Source organism: Eutrema salsugineum, unplaced genomic scaffold, assembly GCF_000478725.1.
Source record: "Eutrema salsugineum unplaced genomic scaffold, Eutsalg1_0 scaffold_13, whole genome shotgun sequence".
In the NCBI taxonomy this organism is placed as follows: domain Eukaryota; kingdom Viridiplantae; phylum Streptophyta; class Magnoliopsida; order Brassicales; family Brassicaceae; genus Eutrema; species Eutrema salsugineum.
Window position 1 is genome coordinate 9,000,331 of NW_006256885.1, and position 20,950 is coordinate 9,021,280.

At 40.7% G+C, this 20,950-nt stretch overlaps 1 protein-coding gene across 2 annotated transcripts; it reads left to right on the top strand.

Moving 5' to 3' along the window:
* Positions 1–1,255: 1,255 nt before the first annotated feature.
* On the top strand, positions 1,256–18,993 carry LOC18023724 (auxin transport protein BIG). 2 transcript variants are annotated; one of them, XM_024159420.1, is made up of 14 exons: positions 1,256–1,702; positions 1,943–2,049; positions 2,539–2,704; positions 2,790–8,833; positions 9,006–9,602; positions 9,711–9,888; positions 9,983–10,217; positions 10,293–14,816; positions 14,892–15,114; positions 15,415–15,813; positions 15,946–16,089; positions 16,293–17,318; positions 17,398–17,901; positions 17,984–18,993. In XM_024159420.1, exons 1-14 carry the CDS (start codon positions 1,402–1,404, stop codon positions 18,794–18,796), a joined length of 15,261 nt encoding a protein of 5,086 aa, XP_024015188.1. In that variant the 5' UTR covers positions 1,256–1,401; the 3' UTR covers positions 18,797–18,993. The 2 variants fall into 2 exon arrangements, with proteins under 2 accessions (XP_024015188.1, XP_006408429.1); XM_006408366.2 differs by having other exon boundaries at positions 2,793–8,833.
* The last annotated feature ends 1,957 nt before the right edge of the window (positions 18,994–20,950 follow it).

A 20,950-nucleotide genomic window follows, 5' to 3' on the forward strand; every position in this document is an offset into this window, starting at 1 on the left:
GATGATTAATGGAATGTGAAAGTATTATTTTGTTACTCACGCATGCTCAATTGCTCATCTTTTTCACTTTTTCTACCCAAAAAAAAAAAAAGAAAAACTTTTTGATTTCGTTTTCCACCAATATCATTACTTCCATTCATTCAAAACAATTTTTTTTTTAATACAATAACACTATTCAACATAGAAACGTTTTAACTTTAGAAGTTGTGACTTATTGAGTTTTTGGATTGATTATCAAATCTCACAAAAATATTGTACTATTCAATTAAATATTTCAACAATTTAAGGGAAATAAATATTATTTATTTATTTAATTGATGATTTCATAAATAGATATTTATTTAATTGATGATTACCTTGAGTATTAGTCAATTAGTGATTATGAAATACAACAACGTAACCAACCAAAAACTTATGTAGTTTAACTTTAAAGAAGAAATATATATAAATATGTAGCCCTCTCGTTATATAAAAGGAGTAAGAATTTCAAATTTATCTCCAAAAAATAAATCCAAACTATATCAAACAGATCATCTTCGGTTAAACCAACTAATGTTATATCAAGAGTTCATATCTCGGAATACACGATTGGAATGTTAAGGCAGGCTAATTAAGAGACTATCAAGCAACATCAAAAGTCCACCAAATTCAAGGTAACATAGCATAACCATTAACCAGAGAAGTTGCATAGCATTGCCCTGTGCTGGCTGTGCATACCAATAACATCGTGAGAAAGCAGTCTCAGACTGCCAGTCTAGTTTCATTTTTTTCCTTGGATAATGAGTTAATGACATTCCACACAGCCTCTTTGTATGATCTCTGTCATAACATAAAAAAGCATATTATAATGCAAGAGAAATTCCCCAAAACAGGTAAAAATCTACCTAATCTTCTTCCTGATACATATCGCGACATTCAGCTTCGCCGCATCAAATAAGAAGCATACAACACAATCAGCTGCCTAGGATTTTCTCCGATAGTCGCCACTTCCAATCACCAAACTTAACCGGAAAAAACCAAAAAAAATTATCCGGTTATATGTTGTTACTTGTTACGACGAAGAAGAAACAGAGATAATGTCCAACTCAAGGCAAAAGGCCCAAACACTTCACGGGAAGCCCAAACTCAGCCGGTTCGGAAAATAGTTATGGAATTTTTTGTCATTATTTTTTTTTTTCTGATTTTGAAAGTAAAGAATAGTAAGAAAATGAAAACGACGAAGTGTCGCAAAAAAAAAAAAAAAAAAAAATGAAAACGACGAAGAAGAAAGGTACATCGTCTTCTCCACAGTGTCCTCTTTCACCGCCTTTGATTCTTTACTTAATAAACCCTTCTTTTCCTTTGTGTATCTCTCTAGAAACCTTTTCCTCGTGAACTCTTCCTTCTTTCTCCTCGCCAGAGATGGCAGATGACTTGGCGAATCTCTGCCGATTTCTCTTCGACGAGGCCGCCTTTCCCTCGTTGTCGTCGACGCCGTCTTCCACATCTTCAGATCTCTTTTCTCAACGCTTACGCTCCGATGATTCGATCAAGCGTGGTCTCCGTTATTTCTATCTCCTCCTTCGCTCGGGTATCGCTCCGATCGCCGGAGATGATGATGACTCCTCCGGCAAGCTACGCTTTGAGACCTGGTCGGATTCGCAGGTCCAAGCCCTCGTTTCCATCTCTCAGGCGATCCTTCTACTATCGCGATCTCTATTAGGTACCAACTTGACTCTGAATACTTAAATCGAGGTTTGTTTCGCTATTGAATTACTTGCCGATTGTTTGATTATACTCCGTCTTTCACTTTCTGAGCTTTGGTATCTGCTATTCTTTTGGTTCTGTTAAGTTTGCTACCCTAGAAATGTTAGTTCATAAATTTTCAGAGTGAAGGCTGATGGCCTAGAATCATTTTCCTGACTGTTTTACTGATTTTTTTTTTGTTTTTGGCGTATCTCAGTGGACCAAGTCGAACCAATACTTTTGGGTGTCATCCAGGAGGTGATGGAATTCTCTCTCAGCTTCTTAGAGAAGTCAAATTTTAGACAAACTGATCTGAAAATGGAGGTTTGTTCTTTATCTTTATAAATGTGCTACCGTTTTACCACGTTCTTTATTTCATTTTGTGATAGAGATTTCGGTAGGAAAGTCGTTAAAGTTGGATATTTGTTCTTCCCTTCGTCATGATGGGAAAGTCTCTCTGTTGGTCTTATTTGGTACAGTGTGTAAGTCGAGGAAATAAGTACCTTGTTCGAGCATAAACGTACCTTAGAGAGAATTTATTTTACTGCGTTTGTTTTTGTGTTGATGAGGCGTTTGAACTCGTTTTACAAGTCTTTATCAGGTCTAACACCGGTGGCTAGGTTTCAATGTTGCATCATAGAAATTAGTTACACATACTCACCAACATGTCTTCGTTTAACTTTTCCATAAGGGGTATAATGGGGTTACGTTGTACTTCCATTACCAAACAATTTGTGGGCTAATGACTTGTTTTCTTTCTTTGTTTCTATCGAGCTCCACTGCGTTATCTAACAAATGCTTGTCGTGAATCAGATTAGAATGGAAATGCTTTTGGAGATTGTTTCTCTTGGTGAAAGCGAGAAACAATATGATATATTGCCACCTGTCTCCCCAGCTGAAGCTGCAGAATTGTGGCCAACAATTTCTGCCGAGCATGATATTATGGAATCATATAGCCTTGTGAAATGTACTTTTCAAGGTATTGCTGCTACCAATATATTTAGCAATATATCATTATTACTTGAAATTTATCTGATTATCTTTATACCCTTTGACATATCAAGCAGGGGGCAGGTGCTCAAATGAAGAGAAGCCAGTTGACAGGCTTCTTATTACGCTGATGTCTGAATGCGTTGACTCTGATGTCCAGACTCACTCAGTAGCCAAGCCCTCTTTTCAGCAAGACTATGGAAATCTGAATCCCTTGACTCGACACCTGGCAGTTGTTCATCTCGGCTGTGTTTGTCGTCTGATTATGGTCTGCAAAGAGCTTGTTCAATTGCCAAGTGTGTTAGATGAGAAGACGGTTGATCAAGTTCTTCTTGATAAATTGTCGTTCTGCTTAAGAGTTCTGAAGCTGCTTGGAAGCCTTTCCAAAGATGTTCAAAGCATAGAAAGTGATGGGTCATTGTTACAAGCAGTAGCTTCATTTACAGATGCACTTCCTAAGCTGTTCAGGGTTTTCTTTGAATTCACTAACCACACTGCTACAGAGGGTAATATTGAGAGTCTTTCTCTAGCGCTGGTGGAAGGATTTCTTAATCTTGTCCAACTCATTTTTGGCAAGAGTAGTGTTTTTCAGAATGTCCAGGCATGTGTATCAGCTTCTATTGTGAACAATCTAGATGCCTCAGTGTGGAGATATGATGCGTCCTCTTGTAATTTGATACCTCCGCTTGCTTACTTCCCTCGGTCTGTTATCTACACATTGAGACTCATTCAAGATCTCACAAGACAACCGTACCATATCCAAGATCTGAGGGTTTTGGAGTCAGAAGCCAACTATGACAATGCCAATTCCTCCGTTGATTCTGCTTGTTTCCATCTGCGTCAGGAAAATGTCCCGTTGCTCAAGTGCTTAACGGTCGATGACATAATGAGAGTGATATTTCCTTCATCAAGGCCGTGGTTGGACAACTTGTTTCATCTTGTTTACTTCCTTCATCGTGAAGGGGTAAAATTACGACCGAAAGTGGAGAGAACATATTCCAGTTTAAGATCCAACAGTTTTGCTGAAGTCGAAAGCCAAATTTCTCATGACGATGAAGCCCTGTTTGGAAACTTGTTTTCTGAGGGTAGCCGTTCTCTGTGTTCCATAGAACCAAACGATCAACCACCCGTTTCTGTCAGCAGCAATTTGCCATTGCAAGCTGCAAAGGAACTGTTGAACTTTCTTAGAATGTGCATTTTCTGTAAAGAATGGGTTCCCAGTATATACGAAGATGGATGTAAAAAGCTTGACACTTGCCACATTGATATCCTGCTCAATATTGTAGGATGTAGTATTGAAGACAAGGCTTCTGATGGTGGTTGCATGCTCCAAGATGAAGGAAAACCTGGACATGTTGCGTTTGAGCTGTTACTTAATCTCTTGAGAAGTCGTGCTCTGTCTGATTCTATCGAGTCGTACCTTTTTCAGCAAATTCTTGCTGTTGAAAATGGTGACTTCGACTATAATGATAAGACTCTGGCACTGTTGGCTCATACTCTTCTTTGTAGGCCGGGCGTGGCTGGGGCACAGTTGAGAGCCAAAGTTTATGTTGGTTTCGTCAGTTTTATTGCCGAGAGAGCACGAGTAATATGCGCCGAAGGTGCGAGTCTGAAGGAGTTGACTGCCTGTCTTCCCTCCGCTTTCCATATTGAGATTCTTCTTATGGCTTTCCATTTATCAAATGAAGCAGAAAAGGCCAAATTCTCAAATCTTATCGCTTCGTGTCTGCATAAAGTTGCTACCCCGTCAGGAATATGTGATGGTCCTCAGCTGTCCTGTTGGGCGATACTGATATCTAGGTTGTTAGTGCTGTTGCACCACATGTTGTTGCATCCAAACACATGCCCAACATCATTAATGCTAGATTTAAGGTCTAAACTGAGGGAAGTTCGTAGCGTTGGTAGTAATTTGCATGTAAGCGTTGGTGATCATTTATCTTCTTGGGCGTCTCTTGTAGCAAGGGGCATAACTGATTCATGGGCTGAAGAGGAGTCAGTCAACCATCTGATGAGTCAAATGATTGACTTTTCCCCACATCCTCCTACATTTCAGATTGATGTGTCTACTGCCAAAACCCTAAACCTGGATTACAAAGATTTATCTGCAAGTTTGTCCCGGGTTTTGGGGTTGTGGAAGGGTAAAAAGGCAGGAAAAGTGGAAGACCTGATAGTGGAAAGATACATTTTCATACTTTCTTGGGATATTGCTCGCATTAACTGTGCATTGGATAGTCAGCCTTCGTTGCATGTTAATTACCAGAATTTGGACATATCTAGCACTGTGGATCTCATCTACACGAGTCATTTTCTTATAGGCGACTCCAACGTTGTTGGGAAGAATATGGAGGTGAGACACATGCTGAACGGTGTTTTAAATAAGCTCCATGCAGTACCTGAGAAGGCGGTTGAGGATTTGGGTTGGGATTTTATCCACGAAGGATCTTGGCTCTCTCTTCTGTTGTATTTTCTTAATGGTGGCGTCTGGGGTTATTGCAAGAAAAATTCATGTTCAGATATCGATCCCTTCTGGAGGAAATGCACATCTGTTGACGCCAAGTATATTGCTGCTGCAGAAGGCGTACTCTCTTGCTTGATGGAGTCTGGGGACATTTCAGAATTGCTGAGAATGCTTTCATCATTGGTTAGCAAATATTTACAAGTTTATAGGAAAGCTTTTCTTGCAACTTTCAGTGCTTCGAATCACCAGGATCATAGTTCGCCTTCTGTGCTACTTCTCAAGCATACTCAATTTGGTAAAAGTCTCCAAGCTGAATATGCGAAGATTGGTGACATTTCTCTTCATCTTCAATGCATTCTTTATCTGTCAAAAGTGGATGCTCTGGGTGATGGAAGAGGTTCGGGTGTTTTCTGGAAAGTGTTTTGGGAATTTATGGTGCATGGGTTTCCCACTAATCTTCAAACTTCTAGTGCGATTCTTCTTTCATGTATTCTAAGCATAAGATGCATTGTGTTGACAATAGATGGTTTACTCAAGCTGGGCAACTCAAAGGGAAATTTTGGGGCAGACTCTCGTGTGCTTCATCAGATACTTAACTCTATCATGATTATTAAGTTTGATCAAGTATTCCAAAGCTTTCATGGGAGATGTGAGGAGATCCATGAAAATATATGTGCCATGTTGGAGATTCCAGATTTGACGGAGTTGTTCTTGATGAAAGACATGGAGGGTTATGTAAGAGATATCAGTGCTGAGCAGATAGATAGAAGCAGTGTGCTTGAAGTGGTGATCACCAAGATTGTCGATGTTATGGACAGCCTAAGCAAGGATTCCTCGAAATCTAATATTTTCAAATTTTATCTTGGCGTAGATGCAGTTTCTGAGCATTCCAGGGAATTCTATCAGTTGCAACTTGGAGATCTGGCTGTTTTTATTGACTCATTGGACTACTGTTCCTTGGAATCAGTAAACGTCAAAGTACTCAACTTCCTTGTCGACCTTTTGTCTGTGGCTATATCCCCCGATCCCAGGAGAAGGGTACAGCAAAAATTTATTGACATGGATTTAAAAACTTTGTCTGGGTGGCTGGAGAGAAGACTGTTAGGTTCCTTCATTGAGGAAATGGATGGGAAAAAGTCTGCAAAAGGAAATTCTCTTCCTGTCAGAGAGGCAGCAATGAATTTTATTAGTTGTCTTGTGTCATCTACTAACGACCTACAATCCACAGAGTTACAGAATCATTTATTCGAGGCCATCCTGATCTCCCTTGATACCGCATTTCTCTCATTTGATATCCACATGGCTATGTCATATTTTCATTTTGTTCTTCAACTTGCAAGGGAAGACAACCTGATGAAGATGGTTTTAAAGAGAACCATAATGCTGATGGAGAAGCTTGCTGCCGATGAGAAGTTGCTTCCTGGTTTGAAGTTTCTTTTTGGTGTTATAGGCACCTTGTTGAGTAACCGTTCTCCAAGTCATGGAACGATTTCATGTGGAAAGTCCTTGGCGAGCAATAAGAATACTGCAACAGGTCTTTTGGTCCCAAAACTTGCAGGAACAGGGAAAAAATCTGAAACATTGGCTCTCCCCCTGGATCAGGAAGGAGGCTCAATTTCACTTGAATGCGACGTCACTTCTGTTGATGAAGATGAAGATGATGGAACATCCGATGGTGAAGTGGCAAGCTTAGATAAGGAAGATGACGAAGATGCCAACAGTGAGAGATACCTTGCTTCAAAAGTCTGCACTTTCACTTCCAGTGGCAGTAATTTCATGGAACAACACTGGTATTTTTGTTACACTTGTGACCTTACTGTGTCCAAAGGTTGCTGTTCTGTCTGCGCAAAAGTTTGCCACAGGGGTCACCGTGTTGTCTATTCACGATCAAGTCGGTTTTTCTGTGACTGCGGAGCTGGAGGTGTTAGGGGAAGCAGCTGCCAGTGCTTGAAGCCACGCAAATTCAGTGGCCTGGGAAGCGCTCCAGCTCGTGGTACAAATAACTTCCAATCCTTTTTACCCATGTCTGAGGATGTAGATCAGCTTGCAGAAAGCGATTCAGATGTTGAAGAAGATGGTTTCGGTGAGGAAAATCACATTGCGTTGTCTATCCCTAAGGAAACTCAATACAAGATGTCACTGCTACTAGAAGAGCTCGGCATAGAAGACCGAGTGCTTGAGCTTTTCTCATCTTTGCTTTCGTCTATCACTAGCAAAAGAGACACTGGCCTTTCGGAAGAGAAGCAGGTCAGTCTCGGGAAAGACAAGGTTCTTTCATTTGACACAAATCTTTTGCAGCTTAAAAAAGCATATAAAAGTGGATCACTTGACTTGAAAATAAAGGCTGACTATGCTAATTCAAAGGACCTTAAATCTCTTTTAGCCAATGGCTCCTTGGTCAAATCTCTCCTGAGTGTTAGTGTTCGGGGTCGCCTTGCAGTTGGAGAAGGTGATAAAGTTGCTATATTTGATGTTGGACAGCTAATAGGACAAGCCACAATTGCACCCATAAATGCAGACAAGGCCAATGTTAAACCACTTTCCAGGAATATTGTTCGTTTTGAGATTGTGCATCTTACTTTCAACTCAGTTGTGGAGAATTATCTTGCTGTCGCAGGCCTTGAAGACTGCCAGATACTTACTTTAAATCATCGAGGTGAAGTCATCGACAGGCTTGCTGTTGAGCTTGCTCTGCAGGGTGCATACATCAAGCGTATAGGCTGGGTTCCTGGTTCACAGGTTCAGTTAATGGTCGTTACAAACAGATTCGTGAAGATTTATGATCTATCCCAGGATAGCATCAGTCCAACACAGTACTTCACCTTGCCAAATGACATGATTGTGGATGCTACCCTCTTTGTTGCTTCTCGTGGGAGGGTTTTCCTACTTGTTCTCTCAGAACAAGGGGATTTGTACAGGTTTGAACTATCTTGGGGCGGAAATGCAGGCGCAACACCACTTAAGGAAATCGTTCAGATTACGGGAAAGGATGTTAACGGAAAGGGTTCGTCTGTTTATTTCTCTCCAACATATCGACTGCTTTTCATATCCTATCATGATGGAAGTTCATTTATGGGTCGGTTTAACTCAGACGCAACATCCTTAACTGAAACATCTGCAATTTTTGAGGAGGAATCAGATTGTAAAGAGAGGGTGGCTGGGCTACATCGTTGGAAAGAGTTGTTGGGTGGCAGTGGCTTATTTATTTGCTTCTCCAGCGTGAAATCAAATGCTGCCTTAGCTGTGTCCCTGAGGGGTGATGAGGTATGTGCACAGAATCTCCGTCATCCGACAGGATCATCTTCCCCTATGGTCGGAATAACCGCATACAAACCTTTGTCAAAAGACAATGTTCACTGTCTGGTTCTGCATGATGATGGCAGCCTTCAGATTTATTCTCATGTTCGGAGTGGACTTGATGCTGACTCAAATTTCACAGTTGAAAAAGTGAAAAAGTTGGGTTCTAAGATACTTAACAACAAAGCCTATGCTGGTGCGAAGCCGGATTTTCCCCTGGATTTCTTTGAGAAGGCATTTTGCATTACAGCAGATGTTAGACTCAGTAGTGATGCTATTAGAAATGGTGATTCCGAGGGAGCGAAACAAAGTTTGGCATCTGAGGATGGCTTTATTGAGAGCCCCAGTCCCATGGGCTTCAAGGTATAATTGGATTTCGCAAGTTATTTTACTAGATAAGTTTATCTGTCTGCTATGTTTAATTAATACTTTTTAAGTGTATTTTGTCCGCGTGATTAAATGATTATATGAATTGTGTTCACAATTCGGGATCCCTTCAGGCATATTAGTCAGCTAATCTTCTTCTCTTTTTCAGATATCAGTTTCCAATCCAAACCCAGACATTGTCATGGTTGGCATCAGGATACATGTGGGTACTACATCAGCAAGCTCTATACCTTCAGAAGTGACTATTTTTCAGAGATCGATTAAGATGGATGAAGGCATGAGGTGCTGGTATGACATCCCATTTACAGTGGCTGAGTCACTTCTAGCTGATGAGGATGTTGTAATCTCCGTGGGGCCAAGTACTAGTGGGACTGCACTGCCCAGAATAGACTCGCTTGAAGTATATGGTCGTGCTAAAGATGAATTTGGCTGGAAAGAGAAAATGGATGCTGTGCTAGATATGGAAGCTCGTGTGCTTGGTCAGGGACTGCTTCTTCCAGGCTCTAGTAAAAAAAGAGCGTTGACACAGTCTGCTTCTATCGAGGAGCAAGTTATTGCAGATGGTCTCAAACTCCTATCAATCTTTTATTCAGTTTGTAGGCCACGGCAAGAAGTAGAGCTAAGCAAACTCAAATGCAAACAGCTACTGGAGACAATTTTCGAAAGTGACAGGGAAACTCTGTTACAAACTGCAGCTTGCCATGTTTTGCAGTCTATTTTTCCGAAAAAGGAGATATACTATCAGGTAATGTTACTATCAAATTAAGTATTGCATATATAGCTGCTAATTTCGAGCGCAAATATGCCTTAAATTTTTCTGCTGTCTTTGGCATTAATTTGTCGGTTGCTATAGGTCAAAGACACCATGCGACTTCTTGGAGTGGTCAAGGTCACCTCTATTCTTTCTTCAAGGTTGGGCATTTCTGGTACTGGAGGTTCGATTGTTGAAGAGTTCAATGCTCAGATGAGGGCGGTGTCTAAAATAGCTTTGACCCGTAAATCGAATTTCTCAGTCTTTCTGGAGATGAATGGTATATGCGCACTCTGTTATTACGGTTGTTTGTCTTACAGTTATCATCTTCCTTTGTTATGGCTTTGTTTATATGAGATATGTTTATTTTGTAGGTTCTGAAGTAGTTGATAATCTGATGCAAGTGCTATGGGGAATTTTGGAGTCGGAGCCACTTGATACACCAACTATGAACAATGTCGTGATGTCCTCCGTTGAACTAATCTATAGCTATGCGGAGTGTTTGGCATCTCGAGGAAAGGATACAGGGGATCATTCTGTAGCTCCTGCTGTTCAGTTGCTGAAAGCACTTATATTATTTCCTAATGAGTCTGTGCAAACATCCAGCAGGTGTGTTCCTCTGTAGTTTTTTTATATTCTGTTCTCTTAGATATTCACCAGTCTGCTAACTAAGTTTCCTTTCAGCTTGGCCATATCATCAAGATTACTTCAGGTTCCTTTCCCAAAGCAAACAATGTTGACAACAGATGATTTGGTAGACAATGTTACAACTCCTTCGGTGCCTATCAGAACAGCTGGTGGAAATACTCATGTCATGATTGAAGAGGACTCAATAACTTCATCTGTTCAATACTGCTGTGATGGTTGCTCCACTGTTCCCATACTGAGAAGGAGGTGGCATTGCACCGTGTGTCCAGATTTTGATTTGTGTGAAGCATGCTATGAAGTGTTAGATGCAGATCGTCTACCACCACCACACACTCGAGATCATCCGATGACAGCCATTCCAATAGAAGCGGAATCACTTGGTGCAGACACCAATGAGATTCAGTTTTCTGCAGATGAAGTAGGTATTACTAATATGTTGCCTTCGATAAGCAGTAGCGTCCCACAAGCTTCAACTCCCTCAATCCATGTCTTGGAACCTGGTGAGTCTGCTGAGTTTTCTGCCTCAGTGACCGATCCTGTTTCTATCTCAGCTTCAATGCGAGCCGTAAATTCTTTAATTCTCTCTGAGTTTCTCCACGAGTTGAGTGGATGGATGGAGACAGCATCCGGTGTTCAAGCTATACCTGTCATGCAATTGTTCTACAGATTATCATCTGCCATTGGTGGTGCCTTCATGGATAGCTCAAAGCCCGAAGAAATAAGCTTGGAAAAGCTAGTTAAATGGCTTTTGGGTGAAATCAATCTAAGCAAGCCGTTTGCTGCTTCATCTCGCTCTTCCTTTGGGGAAATTGTGATTCTTGTGTTTATGTTTTTCACCTTGATGCTTCGGAGTTGGCACCAACCTGGCAGTGATGGTAGTAGTTCCAGATCAGGTGGAAGTACAGATGTACATGATCGGAGGGGTGTCCAGAGCTCCACCGTAGTTACTTCTCAGTCTTCTCTAGATGTTCAAGAGAGAGATGACTTTGCCTCTCAGCTAGTTCGAGCATGCAGTTGCCTCAGGAACCAAGAGTTTGTTAATTATCTGATGAACATACTTCAGCAGCTATTGCATGTTTTTAAATCCCGTGGTGTCAATGTTGAAGCACGTGGCTCAAGCTCTGGTTCTGGTTGTGGAGCCATGCTCACAGTCAGAAGAGATTTACCTGCGGGTAACTATTCCCCCTTCTTTTCGGATTCATATGCAAAAGCCCATCGAGCAGATTTATTTGTGGACTATCACAGACTGCTGCTTGAGAATGTGTTTCGCTTAGTTTATACCTTGGTTAGACCTGAAAAGCAAGAGAAAATGGGGGAAAAGGAAAGGGTTTACAGGAATGCTTCTTCTAAAGATTTGAAGCTGGACGGTTTCCAGGATGTTCTGTGCAGCTATATTAATAACCCTCATACAGCTTTTGTTAGGAGATATGCCAGAAGGCTGTTTTTGCATCTCTGCGGAAGCAAAACTCAGTACTACAGTGTCCGAGATTCATGGCAGTTTTCGAATGAAGTGAAAAACCTATACAAGCATGTTGAAAAGTCTGGTGGTTTTGAAAACAATGTTTCATATGAAAGGAGTGTAAAGATTGTGAAGTCGCTTTCTATAATTGCTGAAGTTGCTTTCGCACGGCCTCGGAACTGGCAGAAGTACTGTCTCAGGCATGGAGATTTTCTATCTTTTCTACTGAATGGCGTATTCCATTTTGCAGAAGAGTCTGTTATCCAGACACTTAAACTCCTCAATTTAGCCTTTTATCAAGGAAAAGATGTGAGCAGCTCAGTGCAGAAAGCTGAAGCAAGTGATGTAGTAACAGGCTCAAACCGATCAGGATCTCAGTCGGTGGATTCAAAAAAGAAGAAAAAAGGTGAAGATGGGCATGATTCTGGTTTGGACAAATCATATGTGGATATGGAAGGGGTGGTAGATATCTTCAGTGCCAAGGACGGAGATCTCTTGAGGCAGTTTATCGATTTCTTTCTGCTGGAATGGAATTCGAGCTCTGTTCGCAATGAAGCAAAGTCTGTGATTTATGGCTTGTGGCACCATGGAAGACACTCGTTCAAAGAAAGTCTGTTAGCCGCTCTTTTGCAGAAGGTTAGATGCCTGCCAGTATATGGTCAAAATATTGTTGAGTACACAGAACTCGTCTCCTTGTTGCTCGGCAAGGCTCCAGAAAACAACTCAAAGCAAGCAATTAACGAGCTTGTTGATCGTTGCCTGAACTCTGATGTGATAAGGTGCATTTTTGAGACGCTGCATTCGCAAAACGAACTCATTGCCAACCATCCAAATTCCCGTATATACAGCACTCTGAGTAATCTTGTGGAGTTTGATGGTTATTATCTTGAGAGCGAACCTTGTGTTGCCTGCAGTTCTCCCGATGTACCATATAGCAAAATGAAGCTTGAAAGTTTGAAATCTGAGACAAAGTTTACCGATAACCGCATCATTGTGAAATGTACCGGGAGTTATACGATACAGTCTGTGACCATGAATGTTCATGATGCACGGAAGTCAAAGTCAGTGAAGGTCCTTAACTTGTATTACAATAATCGACCCGTTTCAGATTTATCAGAGCTTAAAAACAACTGGTCACTGTGGAAGCGGGCCAAGAGTTGCCATCTGTCGTTTAACCAAACTGAACTGAAGGTGGAATTTCCTATTCCTATTACTGCTTGTAACTTTATGATCGAGTTGGATTCCTTCTATGAGAATCTTCAGGCGTTATCTCTTGAACCATTGCAATGCCCTCGATGCAGTCGACCAGTTACTGATAAGCATGGTATTTGCAGCAACTGCCATGAGAATGCTTATCAGTGCAGGCAGTGCCGCAACATTAACTATGAAAATTTGGATTCTTTCCTTTGCAACGAGTGTGGTTATAGCAAGTACGGGAGGTTTGAGTTTAACTTCATGGCAAAACCAAGCTTCATATTTGATAATATGGAAAATGACGAAGATATGAAGAGGGGATTGGCTGCTATAGAGGCTGAGTCTGAAAACGCTCACAGGAGATATCAGCAACTCTTAGGGTTCAAGAAGCCGCTTCTGAAAATAGTATCAAGCATTGGTGAAACTGAGATGGATTCACAGCACAAGGACACTGTCCAGCAAATGATGGCATCTTTGCCTGGTCCCTCATGCAAGATAAACCGAAAAATCGCTCTTCTGGGTGTACTGTATGGTGAGAAGTGCAAAGCTGCTTTTGATTCTGTCAGCAAAAGTGTACAAACACTGCAGGGGCTTCGCCGAGTTCTGATGAGCTACCTCCATCAGAAAAATGCAAATGCAAATTTTTCATCTGGTGCCTCAAGATGTGTGGTCTCAAAGACCCCAAACAATTGTTATGGTTGTGCCACTACATTTGTTTCTCAATGTCTTGAGATTCTTCAAATGCTGTCGAAGCATCCAAGATCTAGGAAACAACTTGTTGCAGCTGGTATCTTGTCAGAGTTGTTTGAGAACAATATTCACCAAGGTCCAAAAACAGCCCGTGCTCAAGCTAGGGCAGCTTTAGGGACTTTCTCGGAGGGTGATCTGAATGCAGTGAGTGAGTTAAGCAATCTGATACAGAAGAAAATAATGTACTGCCTTGAACACCATCGTTCCATGGACATTGCGCTCGCCACTCGTGAAGAGATGTTGTTGCTTTCAGAAGTATGCTCTCTGACTGATGAATTCTGGGAGTCAAGACTGCGTCTTGTTTTTCAGCTATTATTTTCTTCCATTAAATTGGGTGCTAAACATCCTGCGATATCAGAGCACATAATTCTTCCATGCCTTAAGATTATTTCTGTGGCATGTACACCTCCAAAACCAGATACAGCAGAAAAAGAGCTGACAATGAGAAAAACTGCTCATGCAGTGCAAGAAAAGGATGAGAATGCTGCTGGCATCTTCAAGTATTCGTCAGAAAGCGAAGAAAATAACTTGGATGTTTCTCAGAAGACGCGAGATATTCAGCTTGTGAGTTATTTGGAATGGGAGAAAGGGGCATCATATCTCGACTTTGTGAGGAGGCAATACAAAGCCTCTCAGTCAATTGTAGGTGCTAGCCAAAAGTCTAGAACCCACAGATCAGATTTCTTGGCACTTAAATATTTACTTAGATGGAAGCGACGCTCTAGCAGGGCATCTAAAGGTGGTTTACAGGCATTTGAGCTCGGGTCTTGGGTCACAGAGCTAATTCTTAGTGCATGTTCTCAATCTATTAGGTCAGAGATGTGCACCCTGATTAGTTTACTCTCTGCCCAAAGCTCACCTAGGCGCTACAGGCTGATCAATTTGCTGATAGGCTTGCTTCCCGCTACGCTTGCAGCGGGTGAAAGCAGCGCGGAATACTTTGAACTGCTCTTTAAAATGATTGAGACACAAGATGCACTTCTGTTTTTAACTGTTCGGGGTTGTTTGACAACTATATGTAAATTGATCTCCCAAGAGGTAGGAAACATTGAATCTCTAGAATGGAGTCTTCAGATAGACATTTCACAGGGATTTACCCTCCACAAGCTCTTGGAACTCCTTGGAAAGTTCTTAGAGGTTCCAAATATTCGATCCAGGTAATTTTCTCATCGTTAAATCTATTGATTTTACATCTACCTCTTGATACCTGTCTAATGTTTTGAGTGTGGCAGATTTATGAAAGACAATTTGTTGTCTCATGTTCTGGAGGCCCTCATTGTAATCCGTGGCTTGATAGTGCAAAAGACGAAGCTTATAAATGACTGTAACAGATTCCTAAAAGATCTTCTTGACGGCCTTCTGCTTGAAAGCAGTGAAAATAAACGACAATTCATCCGTGCATGTGTTTCTGGGCTACAAACCCATGCAGTAGAGAAAAAAGGACGTACCTGTTTGGTAAGAAGAAATATCATTCTGACGTCATCTTCAAAATATATGATTTCTTATGGAGATATTCATCACCAGTCTGTGGATTTTCTGTTCTTCTTTATAGACTTCTGGATGAGAGTTTTATATATACTTAGTCTGATAGTAGGAGTATGTTGAACAGTCTATGACTCTATGTAGCTAATATCGTTTCAAACGTTGTGTCCTAGAAACGATCTTCACATACATCACTTGGAATTATCGAGGTTTTATTTTATAACTAACATGTGTCTTTGACCTGTGTTTTGACCATTTCAATTGTATCTGCAGTTTATTCTTGAGCAGCTTTGTAATTTGATCTGCCCATCAAAACCCGAGGCTGTGTATATGCTGATCTTGAACAAGGCACACACGCAAGAGGAGTTCATCCGGGGATCAATGACGAAAAATCCATATTCAAGTGCTGAGATTGGTCCACTGATGCGGGACGTTAAAAACAAGATTTGTCGGCAGTTGGACCTGTTGGGTCTACTGGAAGATGATTATGGCATGGAGTTGCTTGTGGCAGGAAACATTATTTCACTAGACCTGAGCATAGCACAAGTTTATGAGCTGGTTTGGAAGAAATCAAATCAGTCTTCTGCTTCACTGAGCAACTCTGCATTGTTAGCTTCAAATGCAGCTCCCAGTAGGGATTGTCCTCCCATGACTGTGACATACAGACTTCAGGTTCGTGACCTTTTTTGGTGAAGAACCAGGCCAAAGATGGGTTTTGCTTGCCTTTAGTTATTTCGTGTTTCTATTTTTGATGAAAGCGCTGTTAAATTCGTTCGCTCCAACTGTTTGGTTAAATATTGGCAGGGGCTAGATGGTGAAGCTACTGAGCCTATGATCAAGGAATTGGAAGAAGATAGAGAAGAATCACAAGATCCAGAGATTGAGTTTGCAATAGCAGGTGCAGTTCGGGAATATGGTGGTCTGGAAATTTTACTTGATATGATCAAGGTAAGCTCTCCAAACTATAAAAGGAAATGAGATTTATACTGGGATACGCCCATATCCTCTCATTGCAGCTTAGTGTCTTAGTGCACTTTTGGATACAGCGTGAAGGAGCTTAAACTAAGAACAGTTATATTACAAAAGTGGCGTTCTAAAATACATGTACCTGGTTGAGTTCGCAAATTTAATTTACATTGCTGACTTTCCAGAGTTTACAAGATGACTTCAAATCCAACCAAGAAGAGATGGTTGCAGTTCTTGATCTCCTAAACCATTGCTGCAAGATTAGAGAGAACAGACGAGCTTTACTGAAGCTAGGAGCATTAAGCTTACTTCTTGAAACAGCTAGGAGGGCATTTTCTGTGGATGCTATGGAGCCAGCTGAAGGCATTCTCTTAATTGTTGAGAGTTTGACGCTTGAAGCAAATGAAAGTGACAGCATTAGCGCTACACAAAGTGCTTTGACTGTCAGTAACGAGGAAACTGGAACTTGGGAACAGGCCAAGAAAATAGTACTTATGTTCTTAGAAAGGCTAAGCCATCCTTCAGGGCTTAAAAAGTCAAACAAGCAGCAAAGGAACACAGAGATGGTTGCTAGAATCTTGCCTTACTTAACATATGGTGAACCTGCAGCGATGGAAGCACTCATAGAGCATTTTAACCCGTACCTGCAAAACTGGGCTGAATTTGATCAACTTCAGCAACGTCATGAGGAGAATCCCAAGGACGAGAGCATTACTCAGCAAGCGGCGAAGCAGAGATTTACCGTGGAGAATTTTGTAAGAGTGTCAGAATCTCTCAAGACAAGTTCATGTGGAGAGAGGTTGAAAGATATAGTTTTGGAAAATGGCATCATAGCTGTTGCTGTCAAACACATCAAGGAAATATTCGCTGTCACAGGACAGGCTGGGTTCAAATCTAGCACAGAATGGCTTGCGGCTCTTAAACTTCCTTCGGTGCCTCTTATTTTGTCAATGCTAAGGGGATTGTCGATGGGGCATTTGCCAACCCAAACATGCATAGACGATGGAGGCATTTTACCCTTACTCCATGCCTTAGAAGGAGTCCCTGGAGAAAACGAGATTGGTGCAAGGGCTGAGAATTTGTTAGACACACTTGCTGATAAAGAAAGAAAAGGAGATGGATTTTTGGGAGAGAAGGTCTGTGCATTACGAGATGCCACCAAAGATGAAATGAGACGCCGTGCACTAAGAAAGAGACAGGAGCTCCTAAAGGTAAATTCTTTCGCAAGGATGATAAATGTGTAATTTGGTCTTGTGACAATATTTTACCCTACTTTCTCTCTTGTAACAGGGCCTTGGAATGCATCAAGAAGTGTCTTCTGATGGTGGTGAAAGGATTGTGGTTTCTCAACCCATTCTCGAAGGATTTGAGGATGTAGAGGAAGAAGGGGATGGATTGGCTTGCATGGTGTGCAGAGAAGGCTACAAACTCAGAGCTACTGATTTATTAGGAGTCTACTCTTACAGCAAACGGGTGAATCTCGGTGTTGGCATTTCCGGAAGTGCACGCGGCGAATGCGTTTATACTACCGTGAGCTACTTCAACATCATTCATTTCCAATGTCATCAAGAGGCAAAAAGAGCCGATGCTGCTCTTAAAACCCCGAAGAAGGAATGGGAAGGAGCTATGTTACGTAACAATGAATCTCTTTGCAACTCTCTCTTCCCTATCAAAGGCCCCTTAGTGCCTTTAGCTCAGTATCTTCGCTACGTTGACCAGTACTGGGATAATCTCAATGCTCTTGGTCGAGCCGACGGAAGCAGACTCCGCCTGTTAACATATGACATAGTCCTGGTAAGCTGAAACGTTGTCGATTGGTGATTAACCATCCTTTTTCGTTACTGTGTAATTTGCTAACAAATTGTTCCCTCTCTAGATGCTGGCTCGGTTTGCAACGGGAGCTTCTTTTGCCGCGGATTGCCGAGGCGGAGGAAGAGATAGCAATTCCCGCTTCTTGCCTTTCATGCTCCAAATGGCCCGTCATCTTCTCGACCAAGGAGGCCCCACGCAACGCACCAACATGGCTAAATCCGTTTCGTCCTACATATCATCATCGACATCTACAGCAACAGCGCCGTCATCGGACTCGCGACCTTTAACTCCTGGATCTCAGCTATCATCAACTGGAGCCGAGGAAACCGTTCAGTTCATGATGGTAAACTCGCTTCTATCGGAATCATATGAGTCATGGCTCCAACACCGTCGTGTGTTTCTCCAGCGCGGGATTTACCATACATTCATGCAACACGCTCACGGTCGGGCAGCTTCTGATGCTGTGGATTCAACCAGTTCGGGAGGCAAAACCCAAGACACAGAAACCTTAACGGGCGCTGAACTTCTCTCTATCGTCAAGCCAATGCTGGTCTACACCGGTATGATAGAACAGCTTCAACAGTTTTTCAAACCAAAGAAACCGGCCCAAGTCGATCAGAACAAGAAAGAAGGTACATCAAGTGGCGTAGAGCTTGAACCATGGGAGATTGTAATGAAGGAGAAGTTGCTGAATGTGAAAGAGATGATTGCTTTCTCTAAGGAATTGATCTCGTGGCTCGACGACATCAACTCTGCAACTGATCTACAAGAAGCTTTTGATATTGTCGGTGTTCTGGCTGATGTTTTGTCCGGAGGAGTTACTCAATGCGATGAGTTTGTGAGATCAGTGATCGATGTTGGAAATGGAAAAGGCTGAGAAAAGTTTGGTTTTGTCGAAGAGCGCTAGTATGTGTTTTTTGCTTGGCTATGTGTCTCTTTTTTTTAATACTGTGATTGATTTGTACTTTATAGAGAGCTGATATCGTTGTTGTAAATTTTCGAGACACTCCGATTTGTTATGCAAAACACATGCATATTGCTCTTCGTTTAACCTCGCAGCCATCTTAGATTGAATTCGTTACGTTTCACTGTAGAGGTTGTAGGATCGAGTTCGGTTCAAATTCGATTTTGGTTTTTGAAGATTTTTTAATGTTTATTTCGGAGCTGTGTCATCATCAATTCGTCCGGAAGCCCAGTTTGAAAACTCGTGCCAAAATTGGATATTGTTAAAATCTATTTAGTTACATTAGGACCATTTCGCATAGGCATGAACATTGTGGGCTATCTCTCTTATCTAATTCAGCCGGATTAAGTAGGCTCAAATACACCCTACGCGCTCTTGAAGCGCGTGGAGATTAAAGGGCCAGACTATTTTAGCCCAAACGAAAACAAAAGTTTCTGGTCCAGTTGTTTAGCCTCGCGACAAGAGAAGCGCGTGACGTCTTATTTGTGCCAATTTTTGTTTTTTTCATTCGAGCAACAAAAATATTCTGACATTTTGGTTTTTTCTTTTTTATTTGGGGTGGATTGAAGATGATGGTTTTCGTTGTCGTTTCTACAATCAAGTTTTGCAAACTATTAGGATTGTTAAGTTTGGGTTTTTCTCGGTAAATCAAACCCATATCTATAAGAAAAAAAAAAAGTAATTCACTCAAGGTCTTCGATTTTAATCAATACCGTGACTTTTTCTAAAAGAAAATTTAGAATAACTGCAGATCTATTATTGCTTTTTATCATAGTTTGTTATCGTCAGATTCTTCTTTTTAGCGTTTTTCTTTTTGTACCAAAACTAAGCCAGTCTTTTTAGCATTTGTTACATCATCGTATATATCATTCGACGAAAAGTTTTACAGACGATTTTATAACAATGCAAACTGCAACATAAAAGTATACAGTAAACAGCTCCACAAATATTGTATTCATTTTGCGTCATGTATAAAGTTTTCTATTAATCTAGAATAATTCGCATATTCTGTAAATTAAACAGGGAGTATCACATAAAAACAGTAAATATTGGATATCTTAATACCATACTGTATTTTTTAAAAAAATAAAAAATATATATCGAAAAAGAAGAATGAGAATGAGAATATATTTGTTACTTTAAAAAATTGGACATGGCCGTAATTAGTTTAATAAATTACATTACAAAGTATCAATTTCAATTGTTTTTCCTTTTCACGCAATGTATATATAGCGCAATAAATGTCTAAACTTGAGAATGGCACGTCATGCGTTAGGCATTGAGGCACCGACACAACTTTCTTTATGCTCGTGGGGATATTAAATGTTAACGTCCCTTTTTTACCAATATTATTTTTGCTTTTTTGTAGATAATAGACTATTAATAAAATAGTTTAAATCCCGAACAATATTCTAAAATTTATTGAAGCTATTCTTCTCCTTTTCCATTTTTATATGGTCAACACACTGACTCTTGCTAACAAAAACCAGAAATGGGTCAAACACATACACAAAGAAAACGGTTGCATTTACAGTATTTAGTTTCTTAATTTTCGGTGCGGTGATTAAATGCATTTAAGTAACTTCTAACTAAAAAAAAAAAATTGGTTTACGGACCTTTACGGGGTTTTTCGTGCCACAGTGAATCTTATGCTCATAACTCATAAGTCATAAGTTTTCGAAAAAGAATTGATTATTGATTAAAATGTATTCTTGCCGTTTTTTGTTTCAAAAAGTTAAATGTTTTCAAGTTTCTATGTATAGCTAGCTGTTGTTATTATTTTCTCTATCTGCCTCTATCGATATTTATTATTTACAGAAATACTTTAAATAACATTAATAAAAAGGTTAGCTAAAACTTTTTAAATATGTATGATAAATTTAAAACAGAAAATAAAGTTAATATTGAAATGAATCATTGAATTAAATCTTGATTTGCAATCCAAGTCGGGTGGTACATTTAATTGGATTTGCGTCTCGCGTTACGTCCAAAGCGAAACACACGTTATCAATGCACCCAACACATTTACGTACACACAAACCTACTGTTTTGTTTGCTAATGAACAT

What these genes read in the sequence shown, in the direction of transcription:
- LOC18023724 (XM_024159420.1), top strand. Translation starts at nt 1,402, where the DNA reads ATGGCAGATGACTTGGCGAATCTCTGCCGATTTCTCTTCGACGAGGCC. An exon ending in CCAGTCCCATGGGCTTCAAG is followed by an intron (nt 8,834 to 9,005) that starts GTATAATTGGAT and finishes TCTCTTTTTCAG; the next exon opens with ATATCAGTTTCCAATCCAAA. An exon ending in TCTGTGCAAACATCCAGCAG is followed by an intron (nt 10,218 to 10,292) that starts GTGTGTTCCTCT and finishes GTTTCCTTTCAG; the next exon opens with CTTGGCCATATCATCAAGAT.